The sequence below is a fragment of the Battus philenor genome, unplaced genomic scaffold, assembly GCF_028537555.1.
Source record: "Battus philenor isolate CCGP_79_NKW_IND1 unplaced genomic scaffold, ilBatPhil1.0.hap1 SCAF_17, whole genome shotgun sequence".
NCBI lineage: Eukaryota > Metazoa > Arthropoda > Insecta > Lepidoptera > Papilionidae > Battus > Battus philenor.
In genome coordinates this window covers 1,097,926-1,122,428 of record NW_027181679.1, presented here as the reverse complement: position 1 = coordinate 1,122,428, position 24,503 = coordinate 1,097,926, and the positions used below count along the sequence as shown (strand labels likewise).

The 24,503-nt window shown below is 33.1% G+C and overlaps 1 protein-coding gene across 1 annotated transcript in view; it reads right to left on the bottom strand.

The window, feature by feature from the left end:
* Nucleotides 1–1,207: 1,207 nt before the first annotated feature.
* The window catches only part of LOC137919951 (thyroid transcription factor 1-like), a 67,836-nt gene continuing 44,540 nt past the window's right edge, over nucleotides 1,208–24,503 (bottom strand). Inside the window, exons 5-6 of the mRNA XM_068763175.1 lie at nucleotides 5,560–5,646; nucleotides 1,208–1,614 (exon numbers count right to left, since the gene is read on the bottom strand). Of these exons, the coding sequence (XP_068619276.1) occupies nucleotides 1,375–1,614; nucleotides 5,560–5,646 (327 nt within the window). The 3' untranslated portion in view covers nucleotides 1,208–1,374. The remainder of the gene's footprint in view (nucleotides 1,615–5,559; nucleotides 5,647–24,503) is intronic.

Here is a 24,503-nt window from a genome sequence, read left to right as displayed (position 1 = left end):
ATTTCTCGATGCGGTGTTTCATTTACTAAAACATTTTTAAGTGAACATCTCAAATACTTCCTATTCTCTCTTATAATCTGTAATAAAAATATTTCGTTGTATGTTTGACTTATGAAAAATAATTTTAAAACCAATCGATCGGCTATGAACAGAATGGTATTATAAAAATAAATGAAAGAAAAAGATAAATTCTTAATTTGTTTTACCTGATTTAAAGATGGTTGGCATTGTTAGTTGAGCAACATGTCGTTACGCGTATCCGAATGTACAATAAATGAATGTATGACCGACGCGAATGATTTTCCCGTCGGCCGGCGTCATGGAACACGCGGTACGCAATATATACAGGTATTATCTATACACACGAAACACAGAGCGTTTTAAACATAAATTATTTACTATTCACACAACAATTAACTACTAATTCAGATATTTACACCAAACACAACTGAAGTCCGTTTGAAAACCATCGAGCCAAACTTCACTCTATTCCAAATTCAAACAAGCTCCGACGGAACAATAGACATTTTGAATGCATGTCTAATATGAAATGTACAAATTACAAGTAATATCTAATGCGATATCAACGAAACGGTGACTTACAGGTGATCTACACTATAAATACCTCTATTCAACGCTTACCGTATATATCTCCATTTTAAAAATAAATATTAAAACAGCAGTAGCAAAATCCTAAACGATTCAAAAACACTCGTCTATTTCGTATGTTAATTTTTTTTTGTTATTCATCTAAACCGAAATATTTATGTATTTAAAACGGAACATTACAAAAATAATAGAGTCAAATCCGTAATTGTGCTTAACTAACACTAAATATTTACACAGCTCCGTCCGGCCGCCGTCCGGTGTCCGGTGTCCGGCGCACTTGTCACTTCTTCACTTCGATTAAACGTCACTTTGTTTTTTTATTTATCCGCGCCCAGCGTCGCTTTACCAGTGACAATGTTCTCAAAGGATTCTACTGCGCCTCTACTGGTTTGAATTCTAATTCAATGTTTTATTTTTTTTAAATCTGTCAAAATAAAGGCAAAGATATTTTTGACGTTCTATATTTTTTTTAACGTCAGTGTTACCACAATAAAAGTTTAAATTTTAAATTACGTTTATAATTTGTAATAAATTAATCTGTAAATTTATAAGTATCACGTCAGCCGATTGACGCCACCTTTAAGTCAAAAGCATCCACCAAAGAACGACACGATGTCGGTTCCTCCAGTGGAATACCTACTCCGGGTCTACTGGGACCAACTAAATTTATATTAAAATCAATTCAAACCACGGCCGTAATGGTGTGATTTAGTCGAAATACATTTCCTCTTTGAACATTGTCTCGTGGTAAAGCTGGGGGAATTTCTACCAGGCCCTGCCCTGCAGCGGTAGATACCCTGAGCACTGCTGCTGGTAGGCGGCCGGCTGGCGGTACGAGGACACTAGGGGATTGCTGCAGGCCGCCTGCGAGGGCTGAGGGGCGGAGTACCCGGAGGTCGGAGTGGCGCAGTGGCTGTGCGCTGGTGATGAAGACTCCCCGGAGCCGCACGGCTTCCCGTCCTTCACCAGGACTGGCACAGCCACTCGCCTCGGCGATGAAGATGACTGTGGAATAATATATATTAAAATTTCTCACAACACATTATACGTGTATAAGGTACAATGGTGTGAAAGTAAAACTTTGTACCATTTACAACAATTTCCAAAAAAAGTGATCACTATGAAATTTGATACATTAATTTATTTTTCTATAAGAATGCGATAAGGCAATAACAACTGGCAGTTCAACGCCAGTCCCAGATAGTAAATAATAATTAATTAATTTTTACGAAAAGTTTTTACATTTCATTTCATTCAACTTCAACATTGAAATGACAATAAGAGAAAAAAGACACTGTTATGTATATTAGACTTTGTTTTAATAACACAAGTTTAAAAAAAGAATACGTAGGAGTAAATAGATCCAAGTGTAGCGAATAAGATGTGAATGATATAATTATAATTGAATTAGAAGCGAGTCTAAGTTCGAGGAGTGCTTTAATTATGATCGCGGTTCAATCAATAAGATCATTAGTCCGCCGGTGGTGCTGCCCCGCTAACAAAGCCGACGTTTGAGCTCTCGCGCAAATTGGGGCAATTTACGGACGTTCGCAACACATGCCTCTTTACGGACGTAACTGTCATTAAAGTTTTTTTTTTAATACAAGCATTCTATTTTCAAATATATATATATGGTATATATATATATATATATATATGGTCGTTTTATGTTATCAATCATTCTGTATAATGGAACAACCAATAGACAACAGACAAAAAGACCAAAAATTTAATGCTACATTTTCTAACCTACATAAGAGCACAGAGCTCCAGCTTTACCCAGAGATGTTGAGGCACAAAGCCAACGTTATGGAACTATTGTATATATATATATATATATATATATATATATATATATATATATATATATATACAATAGTTCCTATATATATATATATATATATATATATATATATATATATATATTAATTTTGGGTAAGGTAAAAACTTTTTGCATATAACTAAATCTTGTTAGACGATAAAGATATGCCTATAATATTGCGGGCAAAAGAAACAATAAAATTCGTTAGGTGGTATATAAATTGTTTACTTGGCTATTTTTGCATTAGATTTAATTGAGATATATATATACATATATATATATATATACATATATATGTATATATATATATATATATAATAGGGGGACTGGAAAGTAATGTCGTTTCTGTCATATTTTACAGAAAAAACAGATTGATTTCTACCGCTCCGGCATTGATTTGTATACTAGATGGCAAAAGTTTGATGACGAAGGTGAATATATATTGTTGATTATAAATTAAAAACTTGTTAAAAATGTTGTCGAGTGATTTTAACTTAAGATAGCGACATTACTTTCCGGTTCCCCAATATAAAATCCAAGTTAGTTAAAAAACTGTCCTTGTATGTTTAGATATAAGCAAGTTATATGAAACTAGTGTAACTTTATGCTTGTATATAAATAAATAAACAAAATTATAATATAATTGCGAAAATTTAAAATTAGTTTAGTTGCATTTATATTAATGTTTAAAAAATATTATACAAAGTTGTTAATTACGTAAAAACTAAATAAAAGAAATTCGTTATTTCAAAATGTCAAGCCGGCTTATATATACAAGGTGATAAGTGAAAAGCCTTAAGGGTGAACGTATAGCACATTTGCTGGTGATGTAAGGTAATGATAATTAAGAATTTTTTTTTGGCTTTTTAAAATTCTAATTACAATTATTATATTCAATTATTATTTATTATCTGTTATTAGAGACTGTACTGCCAGAAGTTATTGTCCTGTCGAATTTAAAAAAAAATTGTAACGTATTTTAGGTGATCACTCTATATATAGTAAAAGGTTTAAAGTATTTTACTGACAAATGAACATACACACCTTTGAGGCTTTTATATGTATAATCAATCATATAACTGACATAGAAAGCAAGAAGTTCAGAAAAGAGATGGACTTTTTGCCTGTCTATAAAATTCAAATCGCCTTATTTAAACATTTTTCTTTATTTGTAACATATAAGCAATGACGAGGTCTGCGATGCTATATGCTTGCCTGGTAACAAACTTACTTTTAACTTGAAGATTTCTAACTTATAGTTGAAATCAATGACGCTAGTACATTGTTTCATAACTTAGCTGTTTGCACTATATATGTATATATTTATATATATATATATATATATATACATGAGACTATGCGTTTATCGTAAAATAATTTTAATTAATATCAAAAGTTATTCAATAATAAATTACCATTTAATACGAGTACTTGTTGAGAACTGGCAGCGTTGAATGTTTGCGCACAATCGCGAAAATAAAAAAATAATCATAATAATCGTGGGGTTGCCAGATTCAGCGCCGCGTTCTCCCAACGGTTGGGAGATTGCTATCGAGTGGGCAAAGTCTGTCGCGGGCAAACAAGGGGACCGCTGCGCAGTCAGCACATGATTTTTATCGTAGATTTAATATTCATTATTCATTTACCGATATTGAAATTTAAAAAGATTCGAGGGACAAATGGCTGGCGCTACGCGGCTGGATGTTTTGCTAATAATTTTTAGTTCATTCCTCTTGTTTCGATGCTTGCATTTCTCTTGTGCAGATAACATTATTTGACATAGATATAAAAGAAATTTGGTAAGAGTCGCGAAGACTTGGAACGACCTGTCTGGGTCAATTTTTTCTGATGATTTGAACTCTGGACACTATCCCTCAGGTAAGATGGAAGATAAACGCCTATTCCATAAAAAAAGAAATACAGATAATAAATAATTTTTCTAAGGGCTATTTTGCGTCAAATTTATTTATTTTGAATAAAATACATTACTATTTATTGTCTGTGGAATAGTATTTAAGAAGGCATTGTCGCTCGTGGTATTTTATTTACATTTAAACAACTAGAATTAAGCCTATGTAAAAGAGAAGCCTTTATTACGCGGGTTAAATGTTGGATGATGACACACACGTTTTTTTCTTCACCTTATACAGGGTGATTGAGTATATGTGTAAAAGTTTTGTGAAGAATTAAAAATTAAAATTAAAGCTTAGTTATAATTGTAATTGATACTTTATTTTTTTTTTTTATTAGAATGCAACATGGCAATAACTTCTGCCTTTACAAAGTCTACAGCATGGATGCACAGACCGCGGCCCGCCGGTCGAATACTGGTGGCCCGCCGACAGCAAAAATAATACTCTCGTACTTTCGAAAAATATTGAATTCTATTCCAGAATAAAACCAAAAAAATTAATTACCTATACTTCTGGCGGCCGGCCCGCTATCAGTTCATGATTTGTCCGAGTGGCCCCTAGTCTTAATAAGTCTGTGCAACCATGGTCTACAGGGTCAGATATAGGTATAAAAGCCTTAAAGAGGTCAATGAATACCTCATTTGACAACAAAAAGGCTCAAATCTTTTACATCGATCATTTATATTACATTTCCAACCATCTGTAAGTAGTTTTCACTCAGAAATATGTTGCATTAGTGTTTTTTTTTCTATAGTGGCAAGTCAATAGCTTCTTGCAGTACAAAGTTTACAGAGACAGATAGTAAACAATGATTAATTTTAATATTTAGTAATAAGAATATTAAAAACGCATTTTCTTTAAATATTGCACATCGACTTTTGGAAAGAGACCTTTGGATAACTTCGGCTTCGTAGAGCGTTCTCTGTCGCACGAAATTCAACGTCACATAGTTAGTGTGGGACAGAGAAAGTGCTCTACGAAGCCGAAATTAACCGATTATCTCTTTCTAAAGGTCGATATGGAACATTTATCGCCGGGTAGTATATATCTCCTTTTCTTCATAAAGTTCAATGTCATATTGTTCGATCACAACGTTTTTTGTTAGGTGGCCTGGACCTTCTAAATGATTTAGAACTGAAATTTGAATTTCTTTAATGGGTTACCGATACCAAAAACTGAGAGAATAAGCTGGAATAAATAGTTTGACGTAAATACCTGATTATGCTGGTTTTGTTCCGCCATTGCCTTTTCTTTCGCTTGCCTCTTACATTTGTAACGGTGGTTCTGGAACCATATTTTAACCTGAAACAAAAATGTCGCTTAAATATTGTTTTTTAAATTCTAATACCTGGTTTATGGAAGAGGCCTATGTCCGTCCAGTGCGCATTTGACTGTTGTAATTTGTAAATTTATTTCTAATTAAGATAAATGTTTAAGAAAAGGACCAATATTTAGCCACTTCCGCACATGCAGGGGCAGTCGTGCAACAAAGTACACTGCCACTGCATGTGCGGAATAGGCTAAATATTGGTCCTTTTTTTACTTAGGATGGACTTCCGCAAGGTAACGCCTGGTTCCATTAAATATTTAAGATAAATGTTGTTTTTCTTGCTTATCAGTAAGCATTTATTTTATTGTCACCTTATTTCTTCATTCTTCTATTTCCATTATCATATCACATTTATTTTCACAATAGTATGCTTTTAATTGATCAGTAGTAGAAGACAGAAACTTGCGATTGTAGGCAGTAGGTTCGATGCATGGAGTATAATCATATATAATTCACACTTTGTGCCTTAATTATATATGATTATCAGTGTTTACAAATAAGTTTCCAAAGGCAGCGGGCATTATATGTTTACCATAATATCATACTGCGATCGCCAATCCACCTGGCAATCGTGGTGATAATGATATATCACCCCACAGGAAAGTTTAAGCCACTCTCATAGATTTTTATTAGGACTAGATGTAAGCGGCCTGCATCCTGCGTCTTCTGCAGTCTCCACGCTAGAACCTTAAGGCTTTCGCGGTGTTATTGTTCGACTACGAATCTCCGTATTTATGATTTAACCTCGCAATTATAGAGCATAGCACTGTAAATGGCTTGAGGAACCGTGAGCTTGGCTTTTATCACTACATTGGACTTTTGTGTAAAGGTTCAAATATGACATAATTTCTTCTCCTCAATAAGCTGTTCACCATTATCATCATGTATAGATCATCACGATGTCCAGTCTTGAACTGCCCGTATTCAGTGACATCCCTCGACCTTGACTCTACGGAGGGTCCTGCTAGTAAGAGGTCAATCCATTAGTATTATAATTAATTAATTTGATAATTAATTACATTTATAGTAACTGATAAATAAGTATTGTTAATTACGTATATCGTGTCGTGTGCACGCGAGCCGTGCAGTTAAACATTCTAAATATAATTGTTTCGCGACACGAGAGCCAACATCCTGCCTGACCTCCCTGAAATTAGCGCTGGAGTACACTGCAACGTAGTCAACACTTCACCTTAATGACGAAAGAATAAACAGTACGCGATGTTTGCCCCGCGGAGCGGGTGCCTTTGTCTGCGATCGCTCTAAACGCAGCGAAATATACTCTTTATTTATTATTTATACATAGGCAGACTTTCCTCCGTGTTTATTCTTCGAAATGGATGTGTTCCCCTCCGACCGGGCCGGGCATCCGTTATCAAAACTCCCGCTCAAATGTCCGCCATCTTGTCTACAATGACAGCGATACATTTTGTGTATAAATACTGGCCATCTCGACCCGATAGGTTGCGCGCTATTAGATGTTTAGCCGTTATAAAAACAAGTGTCTTGATGTTGCCAGTGCTGCGTGATACGTTACATTTATTTTAATTATACAGATTATAAATAAATGCATATGTATGCATTATAATAAATGATTTTGTGTTTTACTAATCAAATTTTGTCTCGTAAGTCGAGGTTACTGTAATAGATTATAAAAAATTGTTATAATATGAATTGAAACATTTCTTTTGCGAAATCTAAATATAATACACTAGTTATATTTTTATATATGACATATTAATAATTTTTTTAATGTTAATATTTGGATTGTGTACGTGTATAGAATAATCATCATTCTGTATAAGTCATAACGGTTTTAGTTTTAAAATCTGAACGTACGTAAAATTTGTACAAAATGCTTTATTTTACACCAACTTCCAATTACTTCGTATGAAGTTATTTTTATGACATATATATTTTCTCTAATGGAATACGAAGACCAATAACTTCTGGTAGCACAAAATCAGCAGGGACTGGATACATATACCAATCATTATATTGTTTATTAGTTTTGAAAGCGTTGATTTTTGGATACCATTTATTAATTGACAGCAAATTAGTTATATATTCACGCGTTAAAATTTTAGCGCTTATAACAATCTGTATATGATAAATTTAATTAACAGGAGAAAATAAAAATTCTAACTGGCAACTACAGAATTTTAAGTTTCGAATAACAAGGTAAGCAATGTATGATACTTGCTATTTAGCCACACGCGGCGGCGCGCTAGCTAGGTTATTTACGGCACAGGTGGGAATTAATGCGAGGCGAGCGTCGCTTATTGCTCTCCGGCGAAGCTCGGACGCTCAGAAGAGGGCTCGAGTGCCATCTTTTCAATCTTCTTGTGCATAATGTTTCGTGTATCTTCGCACGCACTCTTCACACGAGTGTCACGTCCGCGTGTTTGTTTTACTTCTAAATGATCGTCGCCCGGCAGTGCGAGTGACGCGACATTTCGGTTGCGCCTTTAAGGGCCTTTACAACCACTTGACTATATGTTATTTCAATCGGTTAAAACAACTAGTGATTTTACTCTCGAAATTGGGTCTATGTCTTCGAGATGACGATTTAAAAAAAAAATAAACGCTGGCCACCTAGATAGCTGTCACTTTGACAATACAAGTCAATTTTGGCGCCAACTTCTCAGATACGTCGTTAGTGAAATTATTCCGAAGCCTTTCACTATTTGACACGGGCTCTCTGTCGAAGGCACAAGGTTCAAAATGGCGTATTTTATGATCATTTATAGTGTGACAGGTATGGGATAAAACGTAGGTGTTCCGATTCTAAGAATGATGACTCGCGTGATTTAATGTTAGGGTGACCATAAAAATTAATTTTACTTAATAATCCTTTTACTTGAATATTTTCATCATTTACTAATACTACTTTGAGGAAAATATTATTTATAGATACTTTATTTAATAGTTTCGATTCTAAACTTTAAACAATAGATTGTGTTTAGACGCTGTAGACTAGGGCGATTTTCCTAATCCTAGTAATGAGAACATTAATATGTTTCAAATGAAAATACCAAGATGTTTTATAGTCACTATGGGATCACCTACGTCCTATTAAATACGATAATCATCATATCGTATGACTTCCACAGCTGGACATAAGCTTCCCACAGTTTTTTCCAATAGAGTCGGTTGGAAGCGACCGACATTAGATAATGTCATCTGTCCTTTTTTGGCCATCCTTAGCTTCGATTGGTAGTGGTTTCCACTCTTGAACCTTATGGCTTCAGCGATCATCTGTTTTGCGCGACTTACGCACTATACAATTTAGTTATCACAAGGTGATAAGTCTGATCTCTATCCTTCATACTACCATATAATCACACGTTATAATTCGGAAAAATTGCTATAAAACGACCACATTCAAGGCTCTCGAGGGAGCACGATAAATTAGTTAAAACAAACAATGCCTAAGATAGGCTCCTTCTGTGCCATGCCTCTTCATCATCACCTTAATTTAGACCTTCTTCATAGATTAACAAAGTTTTCTGTCTAATATGTGGGCGTATGTTCCGCGCTGAGTCTTGTTTTTCAATCCCACGGATTACGTAAATGCTAATAAAACAATAGTATCAAAAATGAGTATCAAAAAAATTGTCCAATATAAAAAAAATAAAATAACACCCTATTATTACAAATAATATGTATATGATGCCAGTTGAAGTGTCTACGACTTATAAAATAAAAAAAGGAATAATGGTCACCCTACAGCCTCAATTAATGTAAATAAATGTTGCCATCCTATTTGTTTAGCTCTTCATTTGCGACGGCAACTTATTTTTTTTCTGTCAATGAGTTAACATTTTAATTTGGTCATTTCGTTTGTTCATATGTATCATTCGGTACGATATAACCTTTCGAAATTATAATTATATTCTAAACGTTCCTTTTTCAAAATGTTCAAATTTTTATTGTTTTTTTTTTCAATATGTATACATATTGAATAGAGTCGACTTGGAAAATATTCAAGAAAATGTTACAGACCAATATTAATTTTAAAAGACAGATAAAAACCACTTTCAGTCGATATTTAAAAGCACATTTTGGGTTACGTATATTTATACATAGTTATAACATTTTTTCAACTGACAAAAATTTTGAATATGTACGCAGATTGGAATTATACAAATTTGTTACGTTTAGGTAAAATAAAATACAAGATAATTAGAATGCAAACATCAGCTTCTTTCGTATAAAAGGCGTTTAGAAATGAAAAAAAAAATGAGTATATTAATAAAATAATGGACTCAGTATATGCAGTATAATAGTTCTATATACAAAATAACGTGTAATCTTAAAATACAGGGTGATAGTTATAAAAACATTATAGAAGTGAAAGTATATATATGTTTGCAGCATATTAATATATGGTATATCATATTCAAAAATCAATGATTTAAGTAATGTTAATATTGTAAATAAAAGAGTTTTCAAATTTCGAATCACTACATAAATAAATTATATATACTGCCAGTTAGTACCAAGTTATTAGCTTGTCGCATTCCATTGATGTAAAACACACAGATAATACTAATCAAAATAGCTGAATAGTAAAAGCTATAAAGCTTTTTGCTGACATATGAGCTATATATTCACACCTTAAAAGCATTTGCACCTATAATCAATGCTGCATATCACAATTAAAAGATGTTTTAAATTTCCTGACTTTTTGAATTTCTCTCGATGAACTTTAAATGCAAAATTTCTTTCGTCGACTACAATTAATATGCTACTGTCAAATTTAAAACATGCTCTGTCATTCTAGTTTGAGTTTCATAGCTATTGAAAGCAGATAACCTCGTGAGATTTAATTAAAATAAAATAAAAGAATTTTGTTCGTTGATTGTGCATTTTTTTTATTACTTAAATCAAATGATTTAATAAATACTCGTAAATCTCAAGGTTACAATTATAACAGTAAATTTATGTTGGAAAAAAATATCTTCGAAATTGTTATTTCAGTGTTAAGCTATATGGGGTTATTGAATAGAAACTAAATGTACTCGCAGCGCTGTCAGATTTTTATGTCAATCTTCCACAATGGCCGCCGAGCAGCTCTGAGCAAACACACGCACGGCGTTCCGTCAATGCATCATTTATTTTGTTACTTATAATAATATCGAGGCAAAAAAAACGGGGCTACTAATATTTAGCATTAATAAAACGCGCTATGCTATTTTTAACTTTATATCGCGTTATAACAGTTGTATTTACGTTGACATTAATAAATATGTTGCTATATCATACAGTACGTGAGTGAATGCGATAAATAGTGAATTATATTTTCTTTATTATCTGTGCTTGTTATTACAGGTGTGGAATCTGTGATATTTAGGTTATAGACATTTGATTTTTGTTCGTTTATTTAATGGAGTAGAGAATTCAATGTCATCTATGACCGTGTACAAAATCTTTCCTCGCTTTAAATATAGTTTTTGAACGCAAAAACATGCCATTGTGATTTGAGACTTAATGTTATATTTTCAAAACTGAACTTATTACGTGTAAAATAAACTATGTTAACACATTAATCGTTTCAACCCTAGAAAGTCCACAGATATAGATTTAAGTACATTTAATACGTATAAAAACAGATATGACCTATAAAAAACGGAAGTTTCCTGCGTTTATTTATATGTTAAAGTTTACTCTGTTAATTGATGAAGAAAGGGACTAATATATAACTACTTCCATTATGCAGCAGTAGTCGTGCAATCATCACCCCTCCACGGGGTATCTTTAGGAGATCTTACACCGACCAGTGCCAAACATGTTTGGGTGAAACACGTGCAGAGTGAATTAACGATGGTAGTTGTGTTTCGCATTGTTTACCGCACGCGCATTTATCAGCGGGCTGGCGGGCGGTGCGCTTCATTGCACGACTACTGCTGCATAGCGGAAGTAGCTATATATTAGTCCCTTTCCTAATATGCAACGATATACCATAATCATCACGCTTGACAGGCGAGTTGGCGATCGCAGTGTGGTATTATGGTACGCAGGGGATGCTGCTACCCATCCTCTGGAAACTTGTATATGAGCAGTTGCAATCCTATGTTGCTGCACCACTAGTACAACAATACAGTGGTGTCATCTGTGGATAATTGGTCATATCCTCTTAGAAACCTTTGTGGGCTCATGCTCAACAACTTTGCTGAAGATCATCACAAGATCAAATGCATAGTATACTGTTCTATAAAGTACATACAGACATTAATTTCTGTATATATAGAAAATTATCGTTGTCGCCGCGCATTGCAAGGCATAGGCCATTCCCAAAGATATAATGGTATATGCCATAAGCACCATGCTTGGGAGGCGGATTAGCGATCACAGTGTGGTATTATGGTACGCAGAGGACGCTGCTGCTCAACCTCTGGAAACTTGCTTCTGAGCAATGGTAATACTATGTAATTAATGCACAAAGTGTGAATTATATAAGATTGTATCCAGAATATCGAACACGCGACCTAAGAATGCAAGTCTTATTCCTCTACTGAAGTATATAAAATATTATAATTGTTAATTTAATATTAAAATCGATACTAAATTATCGATTTTAATTGAGTGGTGATTAGTTCCTTTTTTTTTAGTTTTTTCTCTTTTCTTACTAAATGTTTAAAAAAAATGTAATAATACATTTGTGCATGGCTATGTCCTAATTAATAATATTGCTTATTTAGCATCGAAATTTTCGAACTGGAAACACTAAACAATCGCATAAAACTCTAACACTGCGATCGTTCTATGTGTCACTTTTTGACACACTATGTTTTATATTTTTTCTTTCTTCACGATGCAATATGTAAGCAAGGTAATAGCTACCAACCAAGTCGAGGTTAGACCCTTTTAGACGCCATTGATACGAAATGCTAAACAGGATATATCGACAAGTGAAAGCTCGAGTTGAGGTCCTATCGCGGGGTTCCTTGGACCTCCGATCCGGGGAAATTGTAGTTTGTAGCGAACCGAGGCTTTTTAGACCTCTATCTTTGCTACCTTAAAAGAATTTTGCAGCTGCAGAATGTATAAATTCCATTTTGGCAGCGGAGCAAGTCAAGTTAAAAAAATACAACTTGGATATACATCAAATTTCTTTGTATATGTTATCGTTTTATAGTCAATAATATATATTTATTTATCAGCTATATATTACTGTAATGGAATTGTTTTCCAAAGAATATAAACGGATAAAAACATGCAGTATTTTGTTCTGTTAGCTTGCATAAAAACAAAAATATATATTGATACCCTATGGAGACTAAAACACGTAAGTTAACAAGTAAACTAATATTAATGTGTAAAATGTAATATAGGTATAAACAAATCAACGTTGTTATTCGTGTTTAAATATATAAAAAAAATTGACAGGCAGATAATCAATATAGAAATGGCGGAAAATTTTTTTATTCTTTCTATTGACTAATTTTAAATATAAAAATAAAATATAAAGTTAATTTATTCAAAATTAAAACTTTTAACAGAACTGTAATTGACCGTCAATTTATTTTTTTAATCTGTTTTATTTTTGAATCTGTGGGGAGTTTAATAGGTTTATTTGGCAATTTTAGAGACAACACTTAGAGATCGTACGCCGCGCGTCCTTAGGCTCTGCGCATGCGCAGACCGTTGGTATGACAGATAAGCGAAAGCATTTTGACAATTGCGATTGTTTCGCTTTAACTCTCTTTCGCAAGGTGTTATAGCTGTGGAGAAAAAGAAGGAACTCCAAAAAACCTTTAAACTTTCACAATACAGATTTAGATTCAATATCGATTCAAGGTTATAGGTGTAAGAGCTTTTAAAGAGTATAGCTTGTAAGTAAGTTCTTATGCCATTAAATTGTGATAGACAAAGCCTGCACGGACACATAGTTAACAATTATTTTACTAATTTTTAAATTATCGATTTTTAAATTATAAATTGATTTAGTGCAAATAAGCTATACATTCACAGCTTGAAAGATTTTATGGATATAACTAATCACCCTGTATATTCATCACATTATGCCCAATGTAAGAAGCAGCAATAATTGTTGTCCCGGAAAAGTACCCGGGATTATAGAGAGCGGTTGTGCGCAAAAGTCAGTCGACAGTGCAAGAGCCCGCGCGGTGACGTCACGCTCCCCTGCGAACGCACCGTGAGCAAAGCTCCGCGCAAACATTTGCACTGCCATTCACTAAATGAATATTTGTTTAAATACACGTTAATTATATTGCTATAACTTGTTTGTGTAACGTATTATAATCTTTTTAATGATGTATTTGTGTTTTTTTATTTTTCGTTTGCTCTGTGTATCGTTGTGTATAAGTAAAGGGAATAATTTTAAAATTTAAATATCGAACCATCTCTAATGATACAAGAAGTTCATCTGTAGCGACAGTTAGCGGTTCTCATTAGGAACGGTTTTAGATGGATCGATGATATACTGAAGGTAGCAGAAATTCACCATGGCGATCTTTGAGCCACGCCCCGTACCTTGCAATGGGCTTTTGGGTGGTATATTACAAATACTCCCTAGTAGTGCGCTGATGATGCCATGTTTCTAGCAAATGATTTCGCGAGCTCCTTTAGTGACCATATTTAATAGTACATAAAGACAGATATCAATATTCATATATAAAAATTGATTTGGTAAGACATCATACTGGTAATATCGAAAAGTATTTAAAACAGACTTTTGTTTAAAAAAAATTAAATGTAATTTTTTTATATATATTTATGACGTAGTAAGCGATCGTAGGTAGCTTGTTATTCCGTGTTGTTCAAAATATATAACTCTTTTGTATGGAATTGTATACAAGAATTTCTGCCGATCAGATAATATTCTCTTTGTTGCATTTGCGGTTCAATATTACACATGATAAACTATATATGACAGCATAACATTTGATTTTAATTATAATGAATCTTTTTAAATACATAAAATTTTATAAAATAATTGCACAGGTTATGTAAGTACAAATTTTTTTGACAGCGGCTGTCAAAAAAAAAAGTTGCCGAAACGGCCAGAGCGAAATTGCAAAAATTTTATTTTATCTGTCCTACGCAAACAGTGCAGTCGGCATCAGGCATTCGAACATCACAATGCGTCCGCAGAATACCTGACCACAATGGATCCGTGTCAGGTGCATTATCCTCTTAGATAGCACTAATCTGCCGGCACAATGGCCCCTTGTAAAAACGCCTCCATTCACTAAAACATAATCCCTTATCGATATTCTTCGCTTCTAATATGAAACGTTCCAAAATCAAAATCGAACTGACCTTTTTAACAATATCTTTGCGGTTATATTATTCTCTGGAATCGAAATTTTTATCGATATTATTTCTATATAATATTTTTATTAAATTATTTATCCGTTAATTCATTTCTTTTTATTTCTCTATTTCTTTATTATTTATTAGCCGACTGCGATCCAAAACATTTTGATGTTTTTTTTATAACATATATTACACCTTATTTATTATAAGTATATATGCTATATACATATATATGTTTGTACATATGTATGTTTGTATATATGTGTGTTTCCATATTATGGTTGTCTGTTAGAAATTGCCTAGTGTGATAAGACCGCCCATTGTAGTTTTTTGTTTAATATTATGAAACTCATTAAATGTGTCCTAGCGTGTAAACCAAAAAATATTAAATAAAATTAAATGTAAATTAGAAAAATATAAGTACTTTTCACTTGTAAAAAATAAAACTAATAAAAAGTAAAATACATTACGATGTTTATAGTAAAGGATTATCATTGTTTAAGCAAAGGTAACATCATTATCCCGTAATTAGTGCAAGAAATCTAGACATATAACTGTTAAAAAAATTCTATTATAATTTGTAAGATTTTTAAGTGTTAATAAAGCGTAGGAATGTATTTCTTTACCAGTACGAGGGATATTTTATAAGTGACCACGAAAGAACCTGTGTTTGTTGTGGTCCCTTATCAAGGTGTGTTTGGGATGCTCATAAATGTTATGATAACTTTGCAGGTGAGTTTAATATGATATTAGTTTCTATCAAACTGCGATCTTCTGGTATATTTTTCATTATTTGTCACTTTAAACGATCCTGTGTGAATATGAACATATAAATAATCCAATATATATTTAATAACGATATTTCGATTTGTAATAATTAACTTTTTGTTTATATTTTATTAAAACAATTAATAAATTTATTATAAACAGGTAATATAGATATATTACACATTTCAAAATAAAATATATTGAACATAGATGTCAAAAAATTGGCGGCAAATTCATTTTGACGTTTCGGTAAGGTTGAAAGCGCGCGTAATTCTACTATGATACCATAAACAATCTTTTTTTTTACGTTTATCGTCGGAATAAAGGCAGATGATTTCATAGCGGGCGGTTTTCAACAGGAAACGTATTGAAATCTCACGGCGATTAACAGATTAAATATAGAAAAAAAATTGAAGAGGAATTATTGGAAAATTATAGGGCTGTTATAGATCGAGGATCCGAAGGCTTTGTGGCCGATTTGGGGTTAGCTCAAGTAATTGTGATTTGATATTGTTGAATATTTTTTTTTATTTAGTGATGCAACATTACAATGTGCGGTATTTTAAAAGTGTACGAACTGGCAACAATGTCTAAGGACTCATTTCTGTATGTAAATTGCATTGTCATGTTTGACTGATTTATATAATTATAATCTACAATTTAGATTTTTAACTATATGCGCTCACTATTATAAACTGAGCCTTCTGAGTAGACACTACAAGCTATACCTATGGTGATGATAATTGGGGGAGGTCTATCTTCCCGAATTATCATCACCAGGATTTATGGTGACCACATGAAGAATGCCAGAAGAGTTATAATGTAGAAAATAGAATCAGATTGAACTTCACCGATTATGGAAACTTTCGTCTTAAAATTACAAGGGTTCCAAACGTCAAGGGTCCACAACAAACTAAGAAGGTTTTGTCGTTGTCACTTTTTCAACAATCCTGATATAGTAATAAAGCATGGATGCACAGATCGCGGACCGCAAGCCGTATACGGCCCGCCGGTCGAATAGTGGTGGCCCGCCGACAGGAAAAATAATACTCTCGTACTTTCGAAAAATATTGAATTCTAATTATTATCAATTCTTTATCAGCTCTATCGGCCCGGCCCGCCATCATTTCATGATTTGCCCGAATCTTAATAAGTCTGTGCAACCATGTAATAGAGTAATTTATTCTCATCCTTTATTATAACCTAAAAAATCCTTCACGCTATGAAAGAATCTTTTACAAGTTTATCTTTATTGAATTTCTTAAATATATGACAGGACAATGAGGTGACCACAGGTACATTTTAACAATCTAAAAACATTTTATTTATTTATTTTACACCACATTACCATCCACACAATTTCAATCATATATAACGATACAAAAATAGAAAACTGAATATGAATACACTTACAAAAATAAACAAAACCGTAACAGTTTTGCGTTTAGCTAAAACTGAAATTTATTTATTTATTTATATTTAGTATAAAACCACATTTCATTATAAAATTATATTAATATGTGTATCATAATTAGGTATATTTGTTAATTTATATTTATTGAGATTAGAAATTTTTTATTTTAATATTTTATCGATATGTAATCGAAAAATAATATCGATAAAATACATCGATTCCGTCGCATTATACAACCGTTATGATATTGTTTAAAAGGTTGGTTATATCTTAGAGGAGTCCACAACAAAGAAAGAAGTGTTTTTGTGATCGCTTATACAATATCCTTCATCTAATAAATCTTTTACACTGTAATAGGATATTGTTTACAAGATTTTTTATTAAACTTCTTAAATTTATTACATGGGAGTGGTAGCGCAGTGGTGAAGGACAGCGACTTGCGATTGTAGGTCGCGGGTTCGATTCCAGAGATACAATCATATATAATTCACATGCATTAATTATATAGGATTGCCACTCACAAATGAGTTTCCAGAGGATGGGCAGCAGTGTCATTTGCGTACCATAATACCACAGTACCATCGCCAATTTCCCTGCAAAGCGTGGCGATTGTGATATATCCTCCCATAGATATCTATGGTGGAGACCTATACCTTCCAGAGGACATCTATGAGCTGAAACAACGGCTCGGTAGTATATATATACTATTGATTATACCAATGCTACTTCTTCCCTTTGTCCACGCTTCACGGAATTGGTAACACTTTTGTAGGCAACTGTATTTTACAACACGCTCGCGTATAATGTTTAAATTGTTACGTAATAAATTTTAAAATTTGATTGACTAAAAAACTTAAAAAAAAAACTTGTATTAACTTGGAAGTGAATTAAATGACTGGCTTTGTTGTAAGGTTTTGTCAAATGAGGGTTCATTTAAAACTTTTGTGTTTACAAAAAAAATTAATGTACTATTGGAATATAGTGTTTAAAGAATATTTTTTCTATGTAATTTCAGAGCTATGATTACCTATTTTATACTTATATTACATCACAAGACAAGTGTTAGCAATTTAAAAAGCTCCAATCATTATTTATAAACACATAGAAGTACATGTTTCGATTGTTTTTGCATCTATTATTTAAAATAGATATATATATTTATAATAGATCTGATATTTATTTGTAGCTTTATACAGGTCGATTGATTACAGGTATAAAAGCTTAAAAGAGGCCAACGTATGCCAATTATGGTATTGTACATCCTGTATAAAAGTCAAAGGTTTCAGAAATATATAAAAATAATGACAAATTATGTATTTGTAATATCGCTTTCTGCAGACTTTGTATTGCTAAGTCATTGAAAAATATTTCAAAAGAAAATATGAATTAATGTAACATATTTCAAGTGTTTACTTCATACAGGTGATCGGATATTGGTAAAAAGAGTTAAGATTGTTTTTACTATCCTGTTATACTTTTAGCTTTTACAACTATTACTAATAAACTTGTATAGAATCAGTTTAAGATATTTAATGAAAAATCACTAATATAGTACAAATTCTAAAAGCAATCATATGAAATTTCTAATTGTTAAGAAAGCTAAATAAACACACTCAAGCCATAAACGCCGAACAATAGAAAGTATTTCTCCCATGGCACAGAGTATAACGCACCGGCGCGCGCTTGACTCATTCATTATCTGTGAGTTATTAAAAAAAGGCGGGAAACAAAGACCTACACGGCATTCGACACAATCAACCCTTCCCATTGTGTGGGGGCACGATCGGGCTGCGTTTTGTCTGCCACTCGGCAGCCGGATGCCGCGCATGCGGGTCCTCGAGATGTTTTAATGGGAGCAATAAGATAATGGCGCTCCATGAGTCCCTTGCACAATGACGCGCTGTCAGATCACTTGTCAGTGGCCAATGGGCGTTTGATAGTGTTGCAACATCATAAAAATCACGTGTCCCGGCCAACTTGACATTATTTGTTGCAATAAATTGATAAAGATTTATTTGGCTATATGTGGACAATTGTTAATTATCTATATATATTATTTATGTATTAAAATTGTGCTTGGGCATTATTAACATTCCAATGTTTCATATCCAGGACAATATGGTCGTTTTATATTATGAATCATTCCGTATAATGGAATTTATAATCAACAGACAGAAAAACCAAAAATTGAATGCTACATTTTCTAACCTACATAAGAGCACAGAGCTCCAGCTTTACCCAGAGAAGTTGAGGGATTCAGCCAACGACATGGAACTACTGTATATATACAGGGGGATAGGAAATGTATAACTGATTTTTCGACATAGAGATAAATCGTAAATCACTCTGTAATATTAAAATTTATTTAATTTTATTGAAATGCAACAAAATCATTATCAAATATTAGATTATTTATTATTTCTTAAACTGTTAATTTTTATAAAGGGTGCACCGTATATTAATTGACAGCAAGTAAGCTGTATTAATCTCCGTGTATATCAGATGAATGTCTTGGTCGAGATATTTTATAAAAAAAAAAACAACTAAACACAATTAAATCTAATATTACTCATGTTTTGATACGCGAGCTATCAAGAGTGATCATTAAACAATCCGGTATCGGGGACCGCTTTGTAATGGGAGCTCTCGCGGTATGCAGGTCCTGGCGGGGTGGGGTACGGGTGCGAGGGAAGGGCGGCACGTAGGGCGGGCGGCGTGCCAACGGTGGCGGCGGGGCCCGAACATCGAAATTTACTTAAGTTAAATAACGGCGCGCGGGCCGACTGTTTGCGCGCTCCGAAAATCAAATACTGCGGAATATCGTGGCGCGGGCTCGCCTTTATTACGCTCGTGTTCGCTTTCAGGGTTGCCAGTGCACTGCCGAAGTCATCACGTGGCACAAGAAAGTACCATCGCTTCATTATCATCGTCATGCAAGGAATATGTCTATCTGGAAGATCAGCGGTTTATTGCAACCTTGAATATGCCGTCGGTATACTTAGTGGGGGTACCACTTGGTCGCTTTTCGAGAATCTTTTCGCCCCAACGGCCATTAGTTCCATTACCACCAGACTAGCAATTTTTCAAGCTACATCAGTGATCTAGTTTTGTTTATAGATCCTCTAATATCTGATTAGATCTCGCATCGAAACTCCGTGCCCTGTCTATTGCTTTCTAGATCTCCCTAGGTAACCTTGATCCTTCCTATGAATCCCGTCATAAGGCACAAAGTCTCAGATCCGTATGTATTCATATATTATGGTATTTTGGACGAGAAGACGTTTCGGAGCTCTTTCTCGAAGATGGACTTACCAAGTAAAGCGGTTAATTGTTATATCAAATGTAGTTTAGTATGTAATTAATAACAATACAAACTCAATATACTTGAAAAACCTAATTGTTATGATTACGGGAAGGTATACGAGTTTGATTTTAAGATATATAATGAGGAATGACAATTATTCTGCCATAATTCCAGCAAGCAAGCCCACGTGGACAGACTTTTCTAGAATCGGATAACGATGGATACAGGCCGTTTTTAACCTGTCCTATTAGACATTTATTGAGGAGGCCTAGGTCCAGCTGTGGACTTCTTACTATACATTAAAAAATAATTTCAAATCAAAAATAGCAGTTAAAACGAAAATATTTATTTCACATACAAGTTTATATCAAAGGCACATATAATAAACGTTTCTATATGTCACTGTCCATGACGTAATCAAGTGTCAACGCTCGACCACAGATAATTATTGTGGCATTCCATTATCTATGGCCTCGCAAGTGTCAACCCTATTTAAGCAAACGCTATGAATATGCAGAATAGGAATGCGTTCAACTTGTACATCTGACTCCATTGCTTCTTTAATCTTATTAATATCATTTATATCTACCTGGTGATGTTTTTAGAAACTTATTATAGGCATATTGAAGTATTATAATTAAATAATGGTACAAATTTACTAATAAATAAATTTCAATAATAAATTATTCAGTTTGATTGAAATAGAATGAAATTAAAAATTCCCTATAAAGTTATCTTTCAAGTTAAAGCTGTTAAGGTTCCTAAGGTACTCTGAACTTAGAAGAGTCAACAAAATACTCAGGTATGCCATTCGATAACCAAATTGTCTGGTCTGAAACGAGGCCAGATCGTATACTATAAGAAACGCCGACTCCTGATCAGAAGCGTTGCTGAAGGTTCTTCAGCCACTAAAGCGGGAAATACCAACGAGTGACAACCCATGCCAATAATTTATCCTAAACTATTTATTTATAATTTTCAGTTCTATGTTGTACGAACAGCTATCTTTTAAATAAGAAAAGGACAAATATTTAGCCACTTCCGCACATGCAGTGGTAGTCGTGCAACAAAGTGCACCGCTCGCCAGCCCGCTGATAAATGCGTATGCGGCAAACATGTGCGGAAGTGGCTAAATATTGGTCCTTTTCTTACTTAGGATGGACTTCCGCAAGGTAACGCCGGATTCCATTAAAAATAGTTATCTTTTAAAATTAAAATTGACAACCCTAATATTAAATTGCTAATATTTATTCGTCATCTTATTACCATATAAGGAAACTGCAAGGCCTGACTCAAAGATATCTATATGATATGGTATAGTCACACTTGGCATGGGGGATTGGCGATCGCAGTAAAATATTATAGTAAGCAGAGGGCGCTGCTGTCGATTTTTTCTAAACTTGTTTCTGAGCTGTGGCAATCCTATATTAATGCAGTGTGAACTATAGAAGATTGTACCCAGAGAATCGAACACGCTACCTAGAAACGCAAGTCTTATTCCTCTCCTGCTTTATATAAATATTATAATTGTTAATTTAATATTAATATCGATACTAAATTATTGATTTTAATTGAGTCTCACTAAGTTTTTTTTTTAAGTCATTGTAATTATCGATCGATTGCAAGTCTCATTCTTTTACCGTTGGGTTACCATTGTTTAAATATATCTTCCTCTTCTATTCAGTCGCTGGAAGCTCAATGCAAGATATAGACCTTCTACAAATATCGCCACTATGACCCGTCCTGCCCTGCCCATATCCATCGACACCTCAACCCTAACTACATCTCCAGTTCATCTAATGTGGGACCTTCGTTAGCTGACAATTTTTGGACCCCAGCCATCATCACTGCCATTTCAGACTACAAATCCTTCGAATAAAATTCTTCAAATATTTATTATTTATTAATAGATATAAGCGGCTATATTTATTTTGTATATTATTTGCTTTATATTGCAAGGATAATTAAAATTATAAGTATTTACTATGTACACGACGGTATCCATAATGCAAGCTTTTTAGCGGACCAGATTAATCTGTTCAATGTAAAATGAAACTAAAGTATTAAGGAATAAAGTTCAAATTACGTTACGTATTTGTAAATCGTTTAAGCGTGCGATACGCAAAACTTAATTATGCATGTCTCGTTTCATTATACAATAGCTAAGTATAATCTAAGTCTCAACGAGTTAGATATATGTATTTTAAGTTACATATATCTAACAGTATCCGTAGTAAAGTTTAACTTGGACAGATTCTTAGCTGATTATACAAATATATGGTCTTAGAGATCATCAGGGAATAAAAAACGCCAGCGGCATTCCTTCTCGTTCATGCCCAAATCCTTTACCACACAGGCCGTTCTATTGCGGAATGATTTACCGAATACAAGACTGGCTATTATTAAGAAGATATTTAAGAATTATTTACGATTGATTATTTATCATTTAATTCATTTTTTAAAAAATCTGTTTCTTTATTCATTCTTAGGCAAGTGCGATACAAGTCAGTATGATGTTGTTATTTATTATTGTATTATATCGTATTTATTATAAGTATATATGCTACATACATTTGCATGCATATATATGTGTTTTGTATATATGTACACGTTAAATAACCCGTTATTTATACCTCTACTGTATCAATACTAAAGTATACTGAAAGATATTGTCTCGTAAGATAAAACTACCCGTTGTACTTTTTTATTTATTATTATTCTTATTAATTTTATTTTTTAATTTTTACTCGTTAAGGAAACTTAAAAACTAGTTAGACTTTAAATGGTGATATATATTAGATTTACACATCAAAGAATCATTATAAGTTCCCGCTTTTAGCTTTACTTACATTGTGAGCTTTACTTACATTATATGCAAAAGGATCGTAATTATACTTAGAAGAAAGTTACTCAAAAAACTCTATATCACATACAGGATGAGCAACAAAGTTTAGTAAGAAACATATAAACATATACTTACACACACACACACATATGCATACAATGTATAAATTAATAAAATGCATGCAATTATGTATATATTTTCTAGCGTGTACAATAAATAATATCAATTAACTAGACACTAGCTAAGTTTTTTATACTGTTAAAATATTAACAATATTCAATGACAATTATGTGATATATTAAATATCTTCCCTAAAATTACCCTAAATATATGCGCAATAATTATATTAATCACCTGGCAACCCCATAAGGGTCTGTCAACGGTAGCGTCAATTAGCTACGTCATATCTCGTCGTATTAGTGTCAAATTAGTAGGACCCTTATAATCGACTAAGCGGCGCTTCGGTTATTATAAATAATAATATTTTAGACGTATTTTCCGCCTTTTATGGTGCTTATTGTTTTCAAAAGTAGAATAGAGACGGTAAATGAGAGAAAGAGAGCTAGTTGATGACTTTGACATAAATAAGGTTGTGGGATATTGCTGAATACGGTCAGAGCAAGAACGTTGATTAGCGATCTTTGGATGGAGGCATGAAGCTTGCAGTAAGATGATGACATACTAGCTTAGAAGTGTTCTATGTTGCACTAATATATCTTTTGTCGATTAACTTCTAATGAAAGGTGCTTGGAGACAATGTTTCAGTATAAAATCTTGAAATACTATGATTGCGTTATGCGATGATTTGAAGTCCAATTGTCTTCATTAAAAAAGCTTAATATATTAGAAATATTTTGTTGACGTTAGATAAAGTTCGTTATACCTTTATTATGTTTTATAGCTCTGTGAAGAAAATCACGTTTATAAATAAAGAAAAAATAATTTATTCAACATTGGAACTTTTAACTCTTATTGTTCATCAACTTTATTTAATCTATTTCATTTTTAACTCTACTCTGTTTTGCAAGGTGTTATAGTTCTGGAGAAGAAGGAGGAAGAAACTCACCAATAACATAAATTTTAATATTTTAACTACGCAGATCTATACACATTGTTTTTTATGTATAGCCTAAATGAAATCCAAATAATAACGACACCATTGAAATAGATTCTTTCTATTTAAATATTCGTTAATTGAATAATAAGTCTTTTC